The sequence below is a fragment of the Mandrillus leucophaeus genome, unplaced genomic scaffold, assembly GCF_000951045.1.
Source record: "Mandrillus leucophaeus isolate KB7577 unplaced genomic scaffold, Mleu.le_1.0 Scaffold39, whole genome shotgun sequence".
Taxonomy (NCBI): Eukaryota; Metazoa; Chordata; class Mammalia; order Primates; family Cercopithecidae; genus Mandrillus; species Mandrillus leucophaeus.
Window position 1 is genome coordinate 4,453,535 of NW_012104142.1, and position 21,679 is coordinate 4,475,213.

At 38.3% G+C, this 21,679-nt stretch overlaps 1 protein-coding gene across 1 annotated transcript in view; it reads left to right on the forward strand.

Moving 5' to 3' along the window:
• Nucleotides 1–21,179, forward strand: part of MCU (mitochondrial calcium uniporter) — a 200,142-nt gene extending 178,963 nt beyond the window's left edge. Inside the window, exons 5-8 of the mRNA XM_011991113.1 lie at nt 4,963–5,123; nt 7,300–7,503; nt 17,766–17,882; nt 19,234–21,179. Of these exons, the coding sequence (XP_011846503.1) occupies nt 4,963–5,123; nt 7,300–7,503; nt 17,766–17,882; nt 19,234–19,311 (560 nt within the window). The 3' untranslated portion in view covers nt 19,312–21,179. The remainder of the gene's footprint in view (nt 1–4,962; nt 5,124–7,299; nt 7,504–17,765; nt 17,883–19,233) is intronic.
• Nucleotides 21,180–21,679: the final 500 nt, after the last annotated feature.

The following is a 21,679-nucleotide window of genomic DNA, read 5'->3' on the forward strand; positions in this document are numbered from 1 at the left end:
ATTGACTCTAGTACATAGTATACTACTCTAGTGATTTCATAGCCACCTCTTGTTGCTGTTGCTGTAAACTCAAGTGTTTTTGATATCAGCTTAAAATGCTGTGTGATGCTAATTATCTCCTCATGGGTAGTTCATTTCTCCAGTAAATTGTCTATTGCAGTAAAAATTGATATCTTGCAGTTCTTGAATTTTTTTGTGTGTTTAGTCCACCTTGAATAACACCATGGGACCCATATGAAGTGATGCTGGAAGTGCTCCCAAGAAGCAGAGAAAAGTGATGACATTGCAAGAAAAACTTGGATTGCTTGATATGTACCGTAGACTGAGGTCTGCAGCTACGGTTGCCCATCATTTTAGACAGATGATTTATCTTGCAAACAGACAATGTAAACTTACAATGTAAATAAATACAGTATAGCACTATAAATTTATTTTCCCTTTATGATTGTAATGTTTTCTTTTCTCTAGCTTACTTTACCATAAGAATACAGTATATAATACATATATAAAACATTTGTTAATTATGTTATTGGTAAGGCTTCTGGTCCAGGTAGGCTATTAGTAGTTAAGTTTTTGAGGTTTCAAAAGTTGTAGGGGGGTGGTGCCCCAACCTCGCCCCCCAACCACATTGTTCAAGAGTCAACTGTAGTAAGGCATTATCGAATCAGATTTTATGAACTTGGAATAATTAAACATGTAGACCAGGGACAGTTAGCCATATATCAGCTATGCTAATGTGTTTTTCTTCTTTATTCCCTGATTCTCAGGCTAGAAGTTCTCTTTAAAATAACAGAAGTACAGGTCCTATTTTACTGAGGTGTGTTTTTGTGTGAATTGCCTAGAGAGTTCATCTGTTTAGATTTTCTATTGGTAACATTCCGAAAGTTCACTAATATATTCCTATATAAAGTATAACAATCAGGAAAGTTAAGATGTGAGTTTCCATATATTATGTTGTCAAAAACTAAAGGTATTTTAATCAATTAATAAATACCAACCATTTCTGTAATAACTGTATTTTTTAAACAGAAATGAATGTTTAGTTTTTTAAATAAAGCTTTTCTCAAATTGAATAAGAAAAGGTAGAAATTGAAAAAACAGGGGATTGTATTTGATTCCCTGGTGATTTGGCAGCCTAAAACAACCCATTGCTTTATCTGTATCCAGGAACTGTGGAGTATCTACCTTGCTTTTCTAGAAGTAAATTAGGGTATGAAGCTTGCAAGGGTCAAAAATCTGTAATTCATGGAAATAATCGTAAATTGAAGTGTGAACTTTAGTAACTCAGTAGCAGCATTGGTGTAGAATTTCAAAAGACCTTTTTAATGTTTAGATACACACATCATAGCTCTCTTAGTTCTGTTATTCTATAGTGAGATTATGCTATCAGATACCATCTCTCACAGAAACTCAATATGATTTTAAATCCATAAACACTTTGTTTTCCTTGATCTTAAATTTAATTATTTTTTTGAGACAGGGTCTCACTCTGTCACCCAGGCTGGAGTGCAGTGGCGTGATCACAGCTCATTGCAGCCATGACCTCCCAGGCTCAAGCAGATCCTCCCACCTCAGCATCCCAAGTAGCTAGGACTACAAGCACATGCCACCATGCCTGGCAAATTTTTTATTTTTTGTAGAGATGAGGTTTCCCTATGTTGCCCAGGCTGTGTTTTCCCTGTTTTTTTTTTTTTTCTTCTTTTCTTTTTTTGAGATGGAGTCTCGCTCTGTTGCCCAGGCTAGAGTGCAGTGGTGCAATCTCGGCTCACTGCAAGCTCTGCCTCCCGGGTTCATGCCATTCTCCTGCCTCAGCTTCCCGAGTAGCTGGGACTACAGGTGCCTGCCACCATGCCCAGCTAATTTTTTTGTATTTTTAATAGAGATGGGGTTTCACCATGTTAGCCAGGATGGTCTCGATCTCCCGACCTCGTGATCCGCCCTCCTTGGCCTCCCAAAGTGCTGGGATTACCGGCATGAGCAACTGCGCCTGGCCTTTCCCTGGTTTTTAAACATAGTAAAGAAAATCTTTTTTTCTCCTTTCGATAAAATGCAAAATAGGCTCAAATTTTGTTTCTACCTTGTGTCTTTCTGTCCCTGGTTGAGGAAGGTATTGCTGGCATCCAAGGTACCACCACTCTTTTTCAGCTGAAGGTACCCACCACTCTTTTTCAGCTGACTACAGTAAGAGAGTGGTTTGAAATTCTGTATTTAAGAGGGATGCCATTCATTGAATAAGCATGTTCCTTTGCCCTGTGTTGCAACGCTTTAGTGGAAGGGCTAAATGGAGGAAAGAGATAGAAGGCACTAGGTTCAGGATGTTTAAGAGGAATAGTACTAGAGTTTCTTTGTGTTTTTTTGTTTTTTGTTTCGTTTTGAGGCTGGGGTATAGTGGCGCAATCTCGACTCACTGCCACCTCCACCTCCTGGGTTCAAGCGAGTCTCCTGCCTCAGCCTCCCCAGTAGCTGGGATTACAGGCGTGCACCACCATGCCCGGCTAATTTTTGTATTTTTAGTAGAGATAAAATTTCATCATGTTGGCCATACTGGTCTAAAACTCCTGACCTCGTGATTTGCCCACCTTGGCCTCCCAAAGTGCTGGGATTACAGGTCGTGCCCAGCCAATACTAGAGTTTTATATATACATGGAGAAGATGGAACAAATCTGCTTTATCTAATAAAATAGTTCATGAAAGGGGACTGAACTTGCAGAAGAAATTTAATATTGGTATAGTAGAAGCACTGTAATGTAGCCACAGGCCTAGAAATCAGGAGACGTGGACTCTACCCCTTACTGTGCCATTCTGGACAAGTTACTTCAGCCTCCTAGAGTGCAGTTTCTTCTTCTGGTAACTTTGGACAGTTTAAGGCTATATGCAAATGTGAGCAGCAGCTTTGGTACAAGGAAGACACTGTTGACATAGATGACTTCTGGAACTCAAAGTGCTCTTCCTTTTATGTTCCCATTAATTCAGCACACATTTACTGAGGCATACAAGATACCCAGCTAGGTGCTATATCCCGTTTTACTATATCAGCTCTTCTCTAATCCAATTTGCTACCTTCTTTTGAATTTTTTCATTGATTGAACTTCTATAATAACTGTACTAAAGGACATCCTTAAAGAATGTTTGAAATACATGGTTAATTCTGACTGTGGCTTGTTTTGTTTAGAAGAGTGCTACCCTTATGCTGTACCTAACATTGAAAGCTAGTAAGAATCTAAAAGAAAATGTGCTTTAAAAAAAAAATGGACAGCTTTAGTCAGCAGAGTTTTTATTTGATTCTGAAAACATAATTTTTAGATTTCTAGAAATACATGCTACTCATAGTAGAGGATATTGAATGAAAGAACTTAATCTTTCACCCTTTCAGTCGTTCTCATAACTTCATACCCTTTAGACCATGATACTGAGGCTCCTACAGCTATTCTCTGTCTTTCCTCATCAGGAATGAATAAAAGTTGGTATACTAGGGAGAAGAAGAATGAGAGTTAAGATTATTAGAATGGGCCAGGCATGGTGGCTCACGCCTGTAATCCCAGCATTTTGGGGGATTGAGGTGGGTGGATCACGAGGTCAGGAGATAGAGACCATCCTGGCTAACACGGTGAAATCCCGTCTCTACCAAAAAATACAAAAAATTAGCCCGGCATGGTGGCAGACATCTGTAGTCCCAGCTACTACTCAGGAGGCTGAGGCAGGAGAATGGCGTGAACCTGGGAGGCAGAGCTTGCAGTGAGCGAGATTGCACAACTGCACTCCAGCCTGGGTGACAGAGCGAGACTCCGTCTCAAAAAAAAAAAAAAAAAAAAAGATTATTAGGATGATGGCATTTTTATTTATGCCTTTGTATTTGCAAATTTGAAATACTATATATTTTTCCCTTAGGACTTACTAAGGGGAAAAAAATCAATTAAAATGGCAGGACTACAGATAAATTATAGTCACCATTTTAATAAGCATAATAATCAGATTGATTCTAAACCTCTCTACTAGTTTTTAACAGTTGCTTTAATTTTGTTTTTATCTAATGAAGATCATTATTATTTGTATTATTTTTCTTAATGTTAATCATACCCTCATTTGTAGCATTTAGACTTCCAAGAATATAATGGTAGGTATTTGTTTCAAATTTTTTTAGTTACCCAAATACGAATTTAGTTTTTTTTTTTTTTTTGAGGCGAAGTCTTGCTCTGTCTCCCAGACTGGAGTGCAGTGGTGCAATCTCGGCTCACTGCAAGCTCTGCCCTCCGGGTTCATGCATTTCCCTACCTCAGCCTCCTAAGTAGCTGGGTCTACAGGCGCCCGCCACCACGCCCAGCTGACTTTTTGTATTTTTTTTTTTTTTTAGTAGAGACGGGGTTTCACTGTGTTGACCAAGATGGTCTTGATTCCCTGACCTCGTGATCATTTGCCCGCCTTGGCCTCCCAAAGTGCTGGGATTACAGGCGTGAGCCACCGGGCCCAGCCATGAATTAACTTTTTACATTTGTGGACAACTTTTTTGTTTTAACAAAAACTATAGGCTGGGCATGGTGGCTCACGCCTGTTACACCAGCACTTTGGGAGGCCAAGGCAGGCAAATCGCTTGAGCCCGGGAGTTCGAGACCAGCCTGGGCAACATGGTGAAAACTTGTCTGTACAAAAAAATACAAAAATTAGCCAGGCTTGTGGCTGGTGCGCACCTGTAGTCCCAGCTATTCAGGAAGCTAACCTCAGAGGATTACTTGAGCCCTGGAGGTAGGGGCTGCAGTGAGCCAAGATCATGCTACTGCACTCCAGCCTGGGTGATAGAGTAAGACATTGTTTCAAAAAAAAAAAAAAAGAGAACTATTACTTTCCTTCAGTTTAACACTGAAGGCGAGATACCTATAATGGATCAGTCTGCCTCATGTGATAGTCCTAGGAATAGTAATCATTTAAGGCATACATTTTTTAAAAAATGTAACTCCTTTGTTTCAGACCTCTTAAGTCATGAAAATGCAGCAACGCTGAATGATGTAAAGACGTTGGTCCAGCAGCTATACACCACACTGTGCATTGAGCAGCACCAGTTAAACAAGGAAAGGGAGCTTATTGAAAGACTAGAGGATCTCAAAGAGCAGCTGGCTCCCCTGGAAAAGGTAAAACTTCAAATCTCAGGTTTTTCACCTTACCTGTATTTTTTCCAGAGCATATATGTTTCTGTTTTTTCTTGTAAGTTTTATGCAGTTGAGTCATGTCAATCAAATTAGTTCTTTAGTTTATGGGACTGAACCATAAAAAAGTTTTAAGTCAAAGCTAAGAAAGGGCTGAAAAAGGAATCGTTTGGAGCCTTGATAATGGACTTAAGAGCTTTCAGTTCTGAATGTACTGCCCTTAACCAGATTTACCACCTTTAAAATTAAGATCAGAATAATTGCTGATCAGGAAAGGCTCTTGAGTATAGTAGATAATGATTTTAGCCAAGTTAAGAAGGAATATTACAGTTGGCCCTCTGTTATCTGTAGGTTCTACATTCGCAGATTTAACCAACCTCAGATAGAAGATGTTTGGTAGGAGGTGAGGGGACAATAAAACATAACAAGGCTGGGCATGGTGGCTCACACCTGTAATCCCAACGCTTTGGGAGGCCAAGGCAGGCCGATCACCTGAGGTCAGGAGTTTGAGACCAGCCTGCCCAACATGGCAAAACCCCATCTCTACTAAAAATATAAAAATTAGCCGGGCGTCGTGGCATCATTTGCCTATAGTCCCAGCTACTCAGGAGGTTGAGGCACAAGAATCACTTGAACCCAGGAGGCAGAGGTTGCAGGGAGCCAAAATTGCGCTACTGCACTCTAGCCTGGACGACAGAGCAAGACTCTGTCTCAAAAACAAACAAAACAACAACAAAAAAGAATACAAATTTTAAAAATCAATACAATAACTACATAGCATTTACATTGTATTATAAGTAACTAGAGATGATTTAAAGCATATGGGAATATATGTATAGGTTATATGCAGATACCATTCCATTTTATATAAGGGACTTTAACATTTATGTATTTTGATATCTTGGTTTGGGGGGTATCCTGGAACCAATTCACCACAGATACCTAGGGACAACTGTATATAGACTATTATGCAACTATTAAAGGGACTATATAGATTTTATTTGCCATAGAAACCAAATTATAAAATAGTGTGCATACTATGATCCAGTTTTTAAATGTATTATGTATATACCTATACGCATTTATATATATACATACACAAAGAAATCAGAAGGAATACGTTCCAAAATGCTAGTACAGTAGTTGGGTTATGACTGATTTTTCTTTACACGTTTCTGTATGTTTACAATGAATATATGTTACCTTTATTTTTTCTATGATATTTCAATTTTAAGAAATCAGATTGTAAGGAGTAAGGAAGGGAACAAAGACTCTTAGTCGTTTGCATTTTCTGATTCCTGAAAAAGAATTTTCATCGTTTATAGAATATTTACTGTGTTTCATGAATTGTGCTAGTATTTTACCTGTATTTTCTTATTTAGTCTTCGGAACAACTCTTTAATGAAGTTAATGGTGATTTGCAGATCAAGGCTCTGAATTGAGCTGCTTTAAATCCAGAGTCCGTGTTCTGTCCCTAGTATATCACTGGAGTTAAAACTGAGAATAGATTAAATCGTGTATGCAACAGTGAAAGAATATAGGTATGTGTGCATTTCCCTCTTTCAGAGAAGATAATCTTGTGATTGGATGAAGACCTGTTAAAACTGAGTTATTCATGCCCATATTTTCACCCACTTCTAGGGTGAAACATAAAATACAAATGCCCTAAATAGTAGTTATACTTACATGTATATATGTATTTTTCAAGGCGGTTTCATTCATTCACCCAGGCTGGAGTGCAGTGGTATGATCTTGACTCACTGCATCCTCCAGTTCCTGGGCTCAAGCGATTCACCCACCTCAGCCTCCCGATAGCTGGGACTACAGGGATGTGCCACCATGTCCTGCTAATTTTTGTATTTTTTGTAGAGATGGGATTTCGCCATGTTGCCCAGGCTGGTCTTGAACTCCTGGGCTCAAGCAAGCTGCCCACCTTGACCTACCAAAATGCTGGGATTACAGATGTGAGCCACTGCATCTGGCCTAAGATATTTTATTCAGTGAAAACTGCAGATACTATTTAGGAAGACAAGCTATATTTACTAGAACTGAGACTTGCATCTTGATTATGAGCCCTGTTTCTTTAGTGAACATAGAACAGTTTAAACCTTTTTAAATTGATGTTATGTCAAAATGCCTTACAATTATGTGTGCCCAATAGGTACGAATTGAGATTAGCAGAAAAGCTGAGAAGAGGACCACTTTGGTGCTATGGGGTGGCCTTGCCTACATGGCCACACAGTTTGGCATTTTGGCCCGGCTTACCTGGTGGGAATATTCCTGGGACATCATGGAGCCAGTAACATACTTCATCACTTATGGAAGTGCCATGGCAATGTATGCATATTTTGTAATGACACGCCAGGTAAGAATTCCTCTTCAAGTAACTTTTTATGAGCTAGTAATAAAGTTTTAATTTTCAAAAGAGTTTTCTCTTTTTTCTCATTTTCTAAGGCCAGTTTTCTTTAAGTACTCATCCTTTACACGCATACACACACGTGTGCCACTTGTGTATTAGGCAATATTCCAAGCAAGTGCTGTAGATTGAGAGGTAGATAAAAGACATGGATGACAGTTGCGTCTCATATTTAATATGGCTGCTGTTGAACATATGCATTTTCTTTCTGTTGTTAGATCAGTGGTTACAACCTATTTGTGTTTGAGAAAATGACAGCACAAGAATGTTATTTAACCTATCTTGGCCTTGCAAATGTGTCTAATAGAGAAGAAAGTAAACTGTTTTATGTCCTACAATTGCTTGCTCAGACTTTTTAGCACCTAGTGGCATGTCTGGCTCATACTAGTCACTGTGAACAGAACTAACAGTCACATCATTCTTATCTGATCACAGCTCTGGGCATGGCTTGCATCTGTCTGTGACATTTCTCTCTCTCTCTCTCTCTCTCTCTGTGTGTGTGTGTGTGTGTGTGTGTGTGTGTATCTTTAGCGCTTGCTCTCTTGTGCTCTCTCTCTCTTCTCTCTCATTTACACACACTTTTAATGGCTTCTTTTTATCTACTGATTTAAGTCCAAACTCCTTAGCCTGGGTATTCATAACAGGTTGCTATCTGTCCTTTTCAGATGTCTCTCAACTCCTCTGTGTATGTTCTAAACAAGCCAAATTCTATTCTCTATTCCCCATAGTGACCTGAGTTTTCCACCCTTTTGTTCCTTACTTCACATCATTCTTTCAACTGGGAAAGTTCTCCCTGTTGATCTCTACCTGTCATCTTTCAAGGTTTACTTAAATGTTTATCTTTCATGAACCTTTGACCAATTCCTTGTAGCTAACTTTGATCTCTCCCTCTTCTAAATTCCTATAACATATTGTGCCCCTCATTTTACTCATCCCATGTGCTCCCTTTTATTGTAATTATTATATGCTTTCTTTTTCTCTGTGCTAGACTGTAGTATCTTTTTTTTTTTTTTTGGAGACGGAGTCTGTCACCCAGGCTGGAGCACAGCGGCACGATTTCTGCTCACTGCAAGCTCCTCTGCCTCCTGGGTTCACGCCATTCTCCTGCCTCAGCCTCCTGAGAAGCTGGGACTACAGGCGCCTGCCACCACGCCCAGCTAATTTTTTTATATTTTTAATAGAGATGGGGTTTCACCGTGTTCAACAGGATGGTCTCGATCTCCTGACCTCGTGACCCGCCCGCCTCAGCCTCCCAAAGTGCTAGGATTATAGGCGTGAGCCACCGCACCCAGCCTAGACTGTAATATCTTTTGAGGCTAAGCATTTGGTTTTATTCAGTTTTTATTTCTAAGATCTTATTTCTAAGACTTAAGTCTTTAAGTCTAAAAGACTTAAGTCTAAGTCTTAAAAGTCTAAAAGACTTAAGTCTAAGTCTTTTAGATAAAAGGCACATGTTACACAGTGATTTATATCTACATTCCCTTAGGCACTGTGTAACATGTGCCTTACATCTAAAATACTAAATGAACTGAACATATCAAATAAATGACACAATGCTTTGGGAGGCCAAGGCAGGAGGATCACTTGAAGCTAGGAGTTTGCAACATAGCAAGACCCTGTCTCTACCAAAAAACAATTTTTTTAATTAGCCAGGTGTGGTGGCATATGCCTATAGTCCTAGCTACTTGAGAGGCTGAGGCAGGAGGATCACTTGAGGCCAGGAGTTTGAGGTTACAGTGAGCTGTGATCATGCCCCTGTTCTCCAGTGACAGTGCAAGACCCTGTGTCATAAGTAAATAGATATATAACAGCCATGTTTTCAGCCGAACACTAATTTTTTCCAGTTATACCTTAAATCTAAAGATCACCCTTGATATATCTCTTGCTGATTAATTGGGTACAAAATGGTGGTATTTCCTTGTGGAATTTGCATTTCCTTGATTACTGAAGAGGTGAAGCATTCTTTCCACTGTGAGATACCCATACCTTTTGCTTGGTCATTACTGTTAAGTACCTTTTGCTAAGCCTTATTATGTGTTAAGCATTTTACATCTAGTAACATAAGTACATATATTCATATATTTAACCTCAACCCTGTAAGTATTTATATATCCCCATTCCATAGATGAGGAAACTGAGTCTCCAAGAGGTTAAGTAATCTGCCCAAACATTATATCTAGTTCACTGTAGGACGAGGAATTGAACCCAGATTAGTGTGACTCTGTAGGCTGCTCACTTTCTACTCAATTATACTGCCTTCCGTTGAGTTCATTTATGAGGAGTAACTTTTGAAAACTATAATTAGAATAGAAATAAAAATATATTGGGGAAATAATTACTGCTTACAAAAAGCTGTTTTGTAAATGTTTTCTGTATTAGACTTGAATACAGTGTTACCACTTTCTCCCTTTTCATGCTGCTGTAGAATCTTTAATGCCTTACCTGTCCTACTAGTTAAATGCTCCATTCTGTGATTCCCAAAATAGTCTTGCTGCCCTCAAGTGACAAGTTGCAAAATAGCAGTAGTAAACAATTTAGTCACTATTCACTTATGAATAGGAAAACAGTGACCAAATAAAATGTAGTTTTCACATTAAATATTTTTACTAACATATCCATCTTAATACCCCGAAGCGAATGCCTGTTCAGTGGCATTTAAACTCTTCTAAACTGCTGTTACTATGAGTTGCTGTACTTGTTAGCAATCTAAATATATGCCAATAATATGTTAAGTTCCAAAGAATCTTTCTAAGATGGCAAGCTCCTTGAAATCATAAAATCAAATGGAATATTGAGTGTTGATTAATATTTCAGTAGAACCTGAGTACTGATTTCTACTATGTAGAAAAGGAGCTGGGCAGTAAGACTTGCCTGTGGGAGCTGTGTCATCGTGCACATGGGCCAGCCGTCCCACCATCTGGCCCATGCCTTTTCAATGAAGGGGATGATGTTGCCTCATGGGAGTGAGCATTGATTCTTGGGGAGTAAAAACATTTTACATATTACAATGCATAAACAGATAAACAGTATATTAAACCTCCTTTGGGAAGTAGGAGTAATCAGGAAAAAATGCCTTAAAAGGCTACTTAGGGGGACAATAATGAAAAAAGTGTTCATAAATAGTGACCTAGCCTTTAATACCCTTTACCTCCTCAATTCCAATAACCATCATTTATATTGTACTCCAGCAAACCACTTCAATGGCTGTTCAGGGCCTTCTTTCCTAGAACTGTCCCACTTATAATATAAATTAGTATGTTAATTTCTGATAATTTATTTTCTTTCTAGACCTTTTATTCACTCACTCACTCCTTTGACCTCATCCAGACCTTTAAGCTACTGGCATCTTTCTCTTAACTTTTTACTATCACCTTCCTCCTGTATCACTTCCTTTTCTGTCCGATTTAAACTGTGTTGTCATTCTCTTGTTAGTATCCTACCATCCCTGCCCTTTTGTCTTTCTACAGTATGTACTCTATAAACTCCTAATATTGGACTAATCTAGTCCTTTATCCTATCTATGTCTAGGCTATTAAATATTGCTAGAGAAAAATCATGTCATAGTGTAGAACGGGCCACTGCTTGTGTTTCTAATCACGTTTTCTTCCCTCATATCCCCATAGTAATTATTCTAAGACTTCACATCAAGATCCCCATCCCACCCTTAACCTTACCTCCTACTTCTCCTAGAAAATTGAAATTAACAGATAGAAGCTTTCTAACTCTTAAGACTGTAAATGCAACTATATCTGTACCGAATTTTACACTATTTCCATCAAATTCCAAGAAGAGGTGGCATTTTCCTATTTAGGGCTAGTCCCTCCACATGTTCTTAGTCCCGTTCCTTCCTCCTAGTATCTTATTCCAATTTATTTTTTGTATTCCCTGTGTTTTCAACCTCTCCCTCTGACTTTCTTTCCTAATGAAATTGTCTGCATCTTTTCTCACTTACTATCAAATCACAATTTTTTTTTTTTTTTTTTTGAGACAGGGTTTTACTCTGTCTCTTAGGCTTGAATGCAGTGGCATAATCACAGCTCACTGAAGCATCTACCTCCTAGACCCAAGCAATTCTCCCACCTCAGCCTCATGAGTACCTGAGATCGTAGGCATGTTCCACCATCCCCAGCTAATTTTTAAAAATTTTTTGTAGACAGGGTTTCCCTACGTTGCCCAGGCTGGTCTCGAACTCCTGAGCTCAAGTGATCCTGCACCTCAGCCTCTCAAAATGCTAGGATTACAGGCATGAGCCACTGCACCCAGCCCAAATCACAGAAATTTTAGAAGAGTCTAGTACATAGTTGCTCAGTAAATGCTGGTTGCCCAAAAGAGGAAGCACAGAATAGATTTGAATAAACTTAATTAGTGTGTATATTTACATCCTAAGGGAACATAGGTGAATAGCCTAGTAACAGCATGTTAGATGAATGTAGAGGGCTTTCCCTCAAGTTCTTAATCCACTAATTATCCCTTCAGTCGATTCAGACCTCGATTTTATTCATTTTAAAAAGGTTTCCACAAACACTTTAGCTATCAGTCTTCCAGTATCTATTATCTGTCATCATCAATAATTAAATATTTACTCTGTTTCTAGTTGTAGCATACTAGGCAATCAACCAGTCCTTCCACTAAGAAAAGTTAGAATTGTTAGACAAAACAATACACATCTGCTTGAAGATACTAGAGAACTAACAAAATAGCAAAAATTGCTAGGTGAGGGTCTAAATAAGAAGAGTTCCAGGAAGATGAGACTAGCATTTAGGTGTGCTTTTTCCTCTGGTAATTTATGCTAATTGAGGAGGGTATAGTGGAGAGGCCAAGAAGCTGAGCCACACTTGTTAGCCTAGAGGAACCGCAGCCTTAGAGATTGGTGTCTAATAATCACTAGAGTAGGTGAAACAGAAACCGTCTTGCTTTGATTTGGAACCTGTAAAGGCTACCATTGTAGAATAAGGATGAACCTGTTATAGGCTCTCTCAAGTACTGTAGCTCATCTTTCATTCATCTCAATCCTGTAAATTAGATTGAGGTAGTCTTGGAATAATGGTAATCCCCGAGTGCTGATGCTCACAGGTTTAATGCAGAAGCAAACATAAATCATCCCTGGGAGGAGATAACATTATTCTAAACCTTAAATTACTTCTACAAATAATTTTGCTTTTTTATTTTTTTATTTTTATTTTATTTTATTTTTTTAAGACAGGGTCCCACTCTGTTGCCCAGGTTGGAGTGCAGTGGCACAATCGTGACTCACTGCAGCCTCAAACTCCCAGGCTCAAGCAGCCCTCCCTCTTAGCTTCCTGAGTAGCTGGGACTACAAGCACGTGCCACCATGCCCAGCTAGGTTTTTTTTGGCATTTTTTGGAAAGCTGTAGTTTCTCCGTGTCACTCTGACTGGTCTCAAACTCCTGGGCTCGAGTGATCTGCCTGCCTCGGCCTCCCAAAGTGCTGGATTACAGGTGTGAGCCACCGTGTCTGGCCAGTTTTGCAAACATTAAATTAGACATACAATAAAAATAAGCAGATACACAAATACCTACAGAAACAATAGACATTACAGACACAAGGACTCCAGATATTGGTATTATCAGACATAGCCTTTAAAATAAATATACTTACTATATTCAGGGAGATAAACAACAAGGTTGAGAATATTGGCAGATAACTTGATTTTTTTTTTTTAAAGAACCCATTGAAAAATTTTAGAAATGAAATATAATGGATGAGTTTAATAGTAGATTAGACGTGACCTTGAGTGAGGCACAAGAAACTATTCAAAATGAAGTGTGCAGATACAGAAAGATGTAAAATATAGGAAAGGATAAGAGACACAGGACACAGTGGAAAGGCCTAATATATATTTAATTTTATTGGAGTCTTGGAGAAGAGAGAGAGGATGGGAAGAAACAATATTTAAATAAAGAGTTAATGGCTGAGAATTTTCCAAAATGATGAAAGACATCCATTTACAGATTTAAGAATTCCAACCAATATCAACCAATATAAAAACTGGGCGCAGTGGCTCACGCCTGTAATCCCAGTACTTTGGGAGCCCGAGGTGGGCAGATCACTTGAAGCCAGGGGTTTGAGACCAGCCTGGCCAACATGGTGAAACCCCTTCTCTACTAAAAATACAAAAATTAGCTGGGCATGTTGGCACACATCTGTAATCCCAGCTACTCAGGAGGCTGAGGCATGAGGATCAGTTGAACCTGAGAGACAGAGGTTGCAGTGAACTGAGCTCACACCACTGCACTCCAGCCTGGATGATAGAGCGAGACTCTGTATCAAAAAAATAAAATAAAAATAAAAAAGGAAATTTCCATTGAGACATATCGGTAGTAAAACTTCAAAAGCCAAAGCCAAATGGAAAAATCTTAAAAGCAGCCAAAGAGAGAAAAAGTTTGCCTTCAAAGGAGTCCCTGTTAGACTGAATGCTGACTTCTCAGTAGCAGCAGTGAAAGCCAATGGGATAGTATCTTCAATTTTTAGAAAGAAAATAACTGTCATCTTAGAATTCTATACTCAGCAAAAAATATCTTTCCAAAATAAAGACATTTTCAGACAAACAGAGTTTGTCACCATCAGATCTGCACTGAAGGAGATACTAACAGATGTTCTTTGGGCAGAAGAAAGATTATCACACATGAAAAGTCAGAAAAGCAGAAAGGAATAAAGAGCAACAAAAATGGTAAACCTGTGAGTGATGAGTCTAAACAAATATTAAATATATAAAACCATTATAATAAACTCTTAAGGAATTTAAGATATAGAGAGAATTAAAATATGTAACAACAGGCCGGGCTCATGCCTGTAATCCCAGCACTTTGGGAGGCTGAGGCAGGCAGATCATTTGAGGTCAGGAGTTTGAGACCAGCCTGGCCAACATGGCGAAACCCTGTCTTTACTAAAAATACAAAAAATTCAGCTGGGCATGGTGGCACACACCTGTAACCCCAACTACTGGGGAGACTGAGGCATGAGACTCGCTTGAACCCAGGAGGTGGAGGTTGCAGTGAGCCGGGATCGCGCCATTGCACTCCAGCCTGGGTGACAGAGTGAGACTCTGTCTCAAAAATAAATAAATAAATAAATAAATAAACTTAAATATGCAACAACAATGACATATATGTCTGGAGCAGGTAAATAGACTTAAAATGTTCTAATATTCCTTCATTGTCTGGGAATAAGGTAGAAGTACCACTCCTGTTCACCTTTGAAGAGGAGGCCCTAGCCAGTGCAGAAGGCAAGAACAGAATATGGAAGATATAAGGATTGGAAAGAAAGAAAACTGACACTTAGAGATTTTATACATGAAAAAATACAGAAGAAATGTACACATAATTGGTTAGGATCCGTAAGTGAGTTTCATAAGGTTATTGGATACAAGGTCAATGTATGTAAATCAATTGCATATCTATATACTAGCAACAAATGGTTAGAAAATGAAAATATTTTAAAGCTGCACCTTAAAATTACTTTTAAAAATACATAGACCACATGTAGAAGGCAAAGAAGGGGGGAAAACCCTAGAAATATATTGTATAAAAAATGGATAAGACTCTATCCAAACATGTCAATTCTACCCAACTGATCCATTAGATTCAGTGCAATCCCAGTCAGTCAAAAACCCAACAGATTTGGGGATTGGGGAAGAGATTTGAATAGACTGCTTCTAAAACTGATATGGAAATGTAAAAGACTAAGAAAAGCCAATAAACTCTTGAAGAAAAACTGGATAAGAGGATTTGCTCTATTAGATATGAAGACTACAGCTTTAGTTATAACACTTCAATGACAGTGGCTCAAAGATAGACCTATAGAATAGAAGAGTATAGAAACAGACCCAATGTAAATGAACTTTTGATTTTAAAAAGTGATAGGTCATGCCTGTAATCCCAGCGCTTTGGGAGGCCAAGGTGGGAGAATCAATCACTTGAGGCCAGGAGTTCACGACCAGCATGGACAACATAGTGAGACCCTATTGCTAAAAGAATTTTTTTAATTAGTTGAGTGTGGTGGCGTGCACCTGTAGGTACCAGCTACTCAGGAGGCCAGGGTGAGAGGATTGCTTGAGCCCAGGAGTTTGAGGTTGGAGTGAGCTATGATTATACCACTGTACTCCAGCCTTGGTGGCAGAGTGAGACTCAAAAATAAATAAACAAAAAAGATGGCCCTACAAAGAAAGGAGAGTCTTCTTCAATAAACGGTGCTAGGATAATTGAATGCCTATATTAAAAAAATGAAATAACCCCATTTTATACTATAAACAAGAATAAATTCCAGGTAAATTGTAGATCTAAATGTGATAGGTAATGTAATAAAACTCCTATAAGAGAATATCTTAATGACTATAGAGAATGATTTCTTACACAGAATGAAAAGCACTAACCATACAGGATAAGAATGGTAAAGTAAGCCAGGCACTGTGGTGTGTGCCTGTAATCCCAGCTACTTGGGAGGCTGAGATGGGAGGATCGCTTGAACCCAGGAGTTTGAGGCCAGCCAACATAGCAAAATCCCATATCACAAAAGAGAAAGAATGACAAATTAGACTACATTAAATTATTATCTGTTTATTAAAGAACACCATGAAGAAGGTAAACAGGCTAGAAGGAGATACTTGCAGTATGTATAACCTACAAAGGATCTATATCCAGAATGTAAAAACAAATTCTACAGATCAGTAAGAAGGTGACAGAATCCACTAGAAAAAATGGCAAGAGATCTGGACAGGCATTTCTAATAAAGGATATGCAAATGGCCAATAATAGATTAAATGAAAAGGCCTCAGCCTCTTAGGGATCAGGAAAATGCTGTGTATCTCCAAGAGAAATGAAAACATACATCCACACAAAAGCTTGTACACAAGTGTTCACAGCAGGATTCTACATAATAGCTCCAATATGGAAACAATCCAAATGCTATCAACTGAGGAATGGATAAATAAAATGTGGCATAACTATTAATGGAATGTTATTTGGCAATAAAAATAAATGAAATACTGATACATGCCACAAATGGATGAACCTTGAAAATGTTATGCTAAGTGAAAGAAGCCAGATACAAAAGGCCATGTATTGTATGATTCCACTTATATGAAATATCTAGAATAGACAAATTATAGAGGCAGAAGATAGATTAGTAGCTGCCTAGAACTGGGAGTTTGGGGGAAAAGGAGAATTGACTGTCACAGGGTGTGGAGTTCTTTTTTGGGGTGATGAAAATGTTCTAAAATTATAGCAATGATTGTACAACTCTGTGACTATATATAAACCATTCAGCATTATACTTTAATTGGGTAAATTGTATGGTGTGTGAGTTATATCTCATTAAAGCTTTTTTTTTTAAATGAGATAGTATTTCATACACAGCAGAATGGCTAACATCTTTTAAACCAGCAATATCAAGTATTGGCAATGATGTGGAATGATGGTACCTCTCATAATCCTGCTGGTAGGAATATAATTGGTACAGCCATTTTGGAAACTGTTTAACATCACTTCTTACATTTGAACACATGCATACCCTGTGATCTAAGATTTTCCACTCCTAGATATATCTCCAGCAGAAGAGATAAATCCAGAAATGCTTTTGGCAGCATTATTAGTAAGAACCGAAACAACCCAAAAGCTTATCAATAGTAGAATGGTTAAATAAACTACGATGAAGTCATACAATATAATATAATGGAAATGAATAGACGGCAGCTACACACAAAAGGTGAATTTCACAAACATAATGTTGAGTGCAAGTAGCCATATAAATATGTACTGTATGACTCCATAAAATTCATAAAACAGGTAACACTAAGTTGTGGAACTTAGGAATACATGCTTAAGGAGGTAAGTTATAAAGAAAGCAAGAAAACAATTACCATAAAAGTCAAGAGACTGATTACTTTGGGGGAAAGAAGTGTGAGTAATTGGAAAGGGGCAAGAGGGAGTTTCTGGATTGTTGGCAGTGGTCTATTTTTATAAAATCTGGTGATGAGTAACATGTTCATTGTGTGTTGATTCATTGTGATGTACATTTTGTGTGTACTGCTCTGTATGTTTCACAGTAGAAATGTTCAGGTAGTAATTAAATACTTAACACAGCACATGTCAGCATACATGTGTATATATGTATTGAATCTAAGCAGCAGTTAGTGACTATTTTGTGAAGATAGTATGCTAAGGACTGATAATTCCATTTCTTCATTTTTTTAGGAGTATGTTTATCCAGAAGCCAGAGATAGACAATACTTATTATTTTTCCATAAAGGAGCCAAAAAGTCACGTTTTGACCTAGAGAAATACAATCAACTCAAGGATGCAATTGCTCAGGTATTACAAAAATTAAAATAAATCCCAGCCCCATCTTGCATGGTTATTATTATTATCCACAGCCACAGTTCTTCAAATGAGTAAACTGAAAGAATGTTCCAACCTTCTTCCTGTATAAATTATTCGTCAGTTGATTACAGTAACTATTTTAGGCATGGACATTTCACTAGAAAGTTTTATAAAAAGCAAGTGAGAAGATGGTGTGTCCGCTCCATCCTGTTAACACCAGCACATTGACATTTTTAGGCCTACTTTTACTTTTTTTTTTTTTTCCATTTTATTTCTTTGTAGTTGTCTGTTTCTACTTTTCCCTCTGCTTTTTGATTATTTCTATAATAATTGATCTAAGATTTTTCACATAAATGTGTGGTAGCAGTGGGGAAAAGTAAAACCCAGGTAAGAGGGAAAGACTGCTAGAAATCTTTGCCAGGGACAGGTTAGAGGTTATTAAACTAGAAGATACTTGGAAAAGATTGATATATTTTATTTTTCATAAAAGCTACCTCTTTCAAATTTCTGGATGTGCCTTCCTCACTCTGTTATCTTTGATTTTGGTGAATAAACCCTTATTCTTTTTCTCTGTAGTCTTTGTGACTTTAGAGATTTTTCAGCAATCTCTAGAAGCTTTTCCATCCTCTTTATGTTTAGTTGCCCTTCTCTGCCTTTCCTGTCTCTTCTTGATGATGGGGTTGTGCTTTGAATAGGCTTAATCCATCTTCCTGCTTTGGCCTAAGTGGAGTTCTGTCTTCCTTTACTATGTACGGTGGTTCTAAACTGGAGGGAATACATCAGAAACATCCCTGGATCTGTTAAAAGTACAGATGCTTCAGTCTCACCCTAGGCTTGCTCGTTAGTCCAACTCCTCTGGGGTGAAGTCCAAGCATGTGTGAGTTTTGAAAGTACTACAGTTGACTCCACACGCTGTTTTAAAATTAATTGGCTAAGTAAAAACGTAAACAGATACTGGATAAATAAAATCTTGAGTAGCATGAAGTCCTGGCTCTTAGCCTTTGTGAAAGGGCTTCTCACTGGAGAAACACCATCAAGATGCATGTCTCAGATGCTCTTTACATTCTTAGCCTCTGAGTCCTACCCTGTTGATAGCACTGCTTTTTCTGGAGGCTTTGTTGAGGGCCGAAACTGCCAAGGAAGGCTTCCATTTTGTATTCACGCTTTGTTGTCCTATGTCGTGAGGTTAAAATGCTTTGTTTTTCAAGGCACTCTTATTTTGAGAGTTATTGAGATGATCTCTGACTCATAGTAATGGAGAACAGTTTCCTTTTCTCGGTAGAGAGTAATTTCATTGAAAGCTTCGCTAGCCAGTTTTTCTCACCTTTTGTTTCTATTTTAGGCAGAAATGGACCTTAAGAGACTGAGAGACCCATTACAAGTACATCTGCCTCTCCGACAAATTGGTGAAAAAGATTGATCTGCAAAGAGCCTCTGAATCCCGGCAGAAGGAACACCTGTTTGCCTTTTTAATTAAAGCCTTGCAGGTGGAAGCTGGGAGCGATGGGGGGTAGAGCGTTTTTACCTTTAATTATAAAACAAAAACAGAAAGGATCTGAGGGAAGAAGGGAATGTTAAAACCTGAGGATCAGGCATTGTGGACTATAAGCTCAAAGGGCTTAGTGAATATTGTCTTAACCAAGTATCTCAGTTTCTGGATGAAAATGATGCAGTTATATAGTAGAGAGATTCATAAAGAGAAAATGATGCTGGAGGTGTTTGTTTCTTGCATCTTTGCAGAGTCAGCAAAACAGTAACACACCAGCACCCCACTCTGCTCCATTTGTTTTTAATTTAACTGTCCCTATTTTTGACATAGGAGTAAATAAATCTACCAGAAAAGCAAATTCTCATGATATGCTAAAATATCATTAGCATTTATTTTAAATTGGACCCAGTCTCTGCAGAGTTACCAGGAATCTCTCCTTCCTGGATCCCTTTACTGACCACCTACCTGTACCTCTTAGCTACACTCATTTTTTCCATTTGATAATTGGAACCAACTTAAAACTGTTTAATAATTGACACTTTAGATTATCTCTTAATACCTTCTTAAATGTCTATATATCCCAGTGCTCTGGATCAGTGTCTAAAAATCATTGGCAACACTGCATGAGGTTGTTGGTTTTGTTTTGTTTTTTTATTAGTTAGTCTTTCATAGGAGGAAAAATTGCCCTCCTTTATATACTTATCTATGGATAATCCCCTCTCCCTCCACAACACAAATCAGAGGGAAGGGGGGCATTCAGCTGTACTACCAAATCAGGAAGATGTAAGGTTTACAAATTGGCTAAAAATCATGGCTCTGTAGCCATTTCAACCAGAATAAGTTTATTGCTAATCTGCTTGTGTGACAGCATTCCAGGCCAGCCAGATGGCACTGCCTTGTCTGGAGGCTTTGTTCATCTCGAAGGACACACAATTCCACACTGTTTGTGAGCCCTCCCACCTCCACAACTTCAGTTGTTGTAAATCAAGTGTGTGAGTCTCAAAGGGTGCAATTTATCTTTATATAGAAATACATTTCTAGGGCTTCCTTCAGCCCACTCTCTTCACCCTATTTTTTCTTATCTTAAATTGAGAGAAAGAGAATTAATCTTATACTTTGTCAAAACATTTTCTACCATATTTCCAGATGACATCTGCGCTTGAAGAGTCAAAGGAATCTGTGTCTAATATCCTGTTTTTAACTGCTGTAGGGGCAGGATGGAAAGGATGATGGGGGCTGCCACACCACTGATTGGCCTTTTCTTTCATGTGATTCATCCTTCCTCATTGTGGCAAGGAGTTTCTTTCTCTTTTTCTTCCTCCTTTGGGATCATTGTGTATGAAAAGAAAAACTTTAAATGACAAATCCAGACTCCAGGTGCCTTGCAAAGGTTGAAGGCCAGCCAGGATTGCTGCTGCTGCTACTCCTGCCACCACCCCTTTCATTGGCATGATGGAATGAAAGGATGCATGTCTCCACTTCCTGACCCTCCGCCCACTTCCTTCTCCCTCCACCACCCCCAGTCATCAGCTCCTTCCCTCATTTATTTTTGTTAAGTTGTGTGAATTATTTTTAAACCATTTATCCTGTTTGTGCATAGGGTTTTTAAGAAGAAACAGCACAGTGCAATGAGCAAATCTTTTCGGGGTGTGTGGGAGGCAAGGGAGGGAGGACATGGAGAAAAGTTCTTTAAACAAATAGCAAACTATTGAACATGTGTAAAATCCTGTATCATTTATGAAATATGTATAAAAAGCAATGTACCTTCTGGAACAATAAATACTTACTCAATTTTTGAACGATACATCTCATTATTTAAAACAAAACCAGAAAAACTACATTTCCTGTGATTCTAGGTAGTAAGTTTTTACTTCTAAAATTCATTTTTATAAAAATATCATTATCAAATTAAGCTGTCTTCCTTAAGCCCGTATTTCAAAAATAGGCGTTTCACTAATTCTTCCTGAACCTAAGATAGTCAGTATTTTCCTAATTTGCCAGAGTCACCAAGAGGTTGAGTGACCTCTACAACCATAAATAAAGTCAGCAGCAGCAGTCTCAGTGAGCCTGAATCCTCATCTCCTGATTGACAGGCAAAATGTCCATGGTATCGGATCACCTGGATTGCCCAGTGTGGGCTCCTGGACTCAAGAATTAATTGTTCAAAGATGCACCAAAATTAAGTATTCATTATTTTCAGAGTTTGTATCAAATTTACAGTTGTAGCCAAACAGGAAATATCACATGCTGCCAAGGTCACCACAAGCATATTTAAAAACTTGTATTAAATATCTGGTTG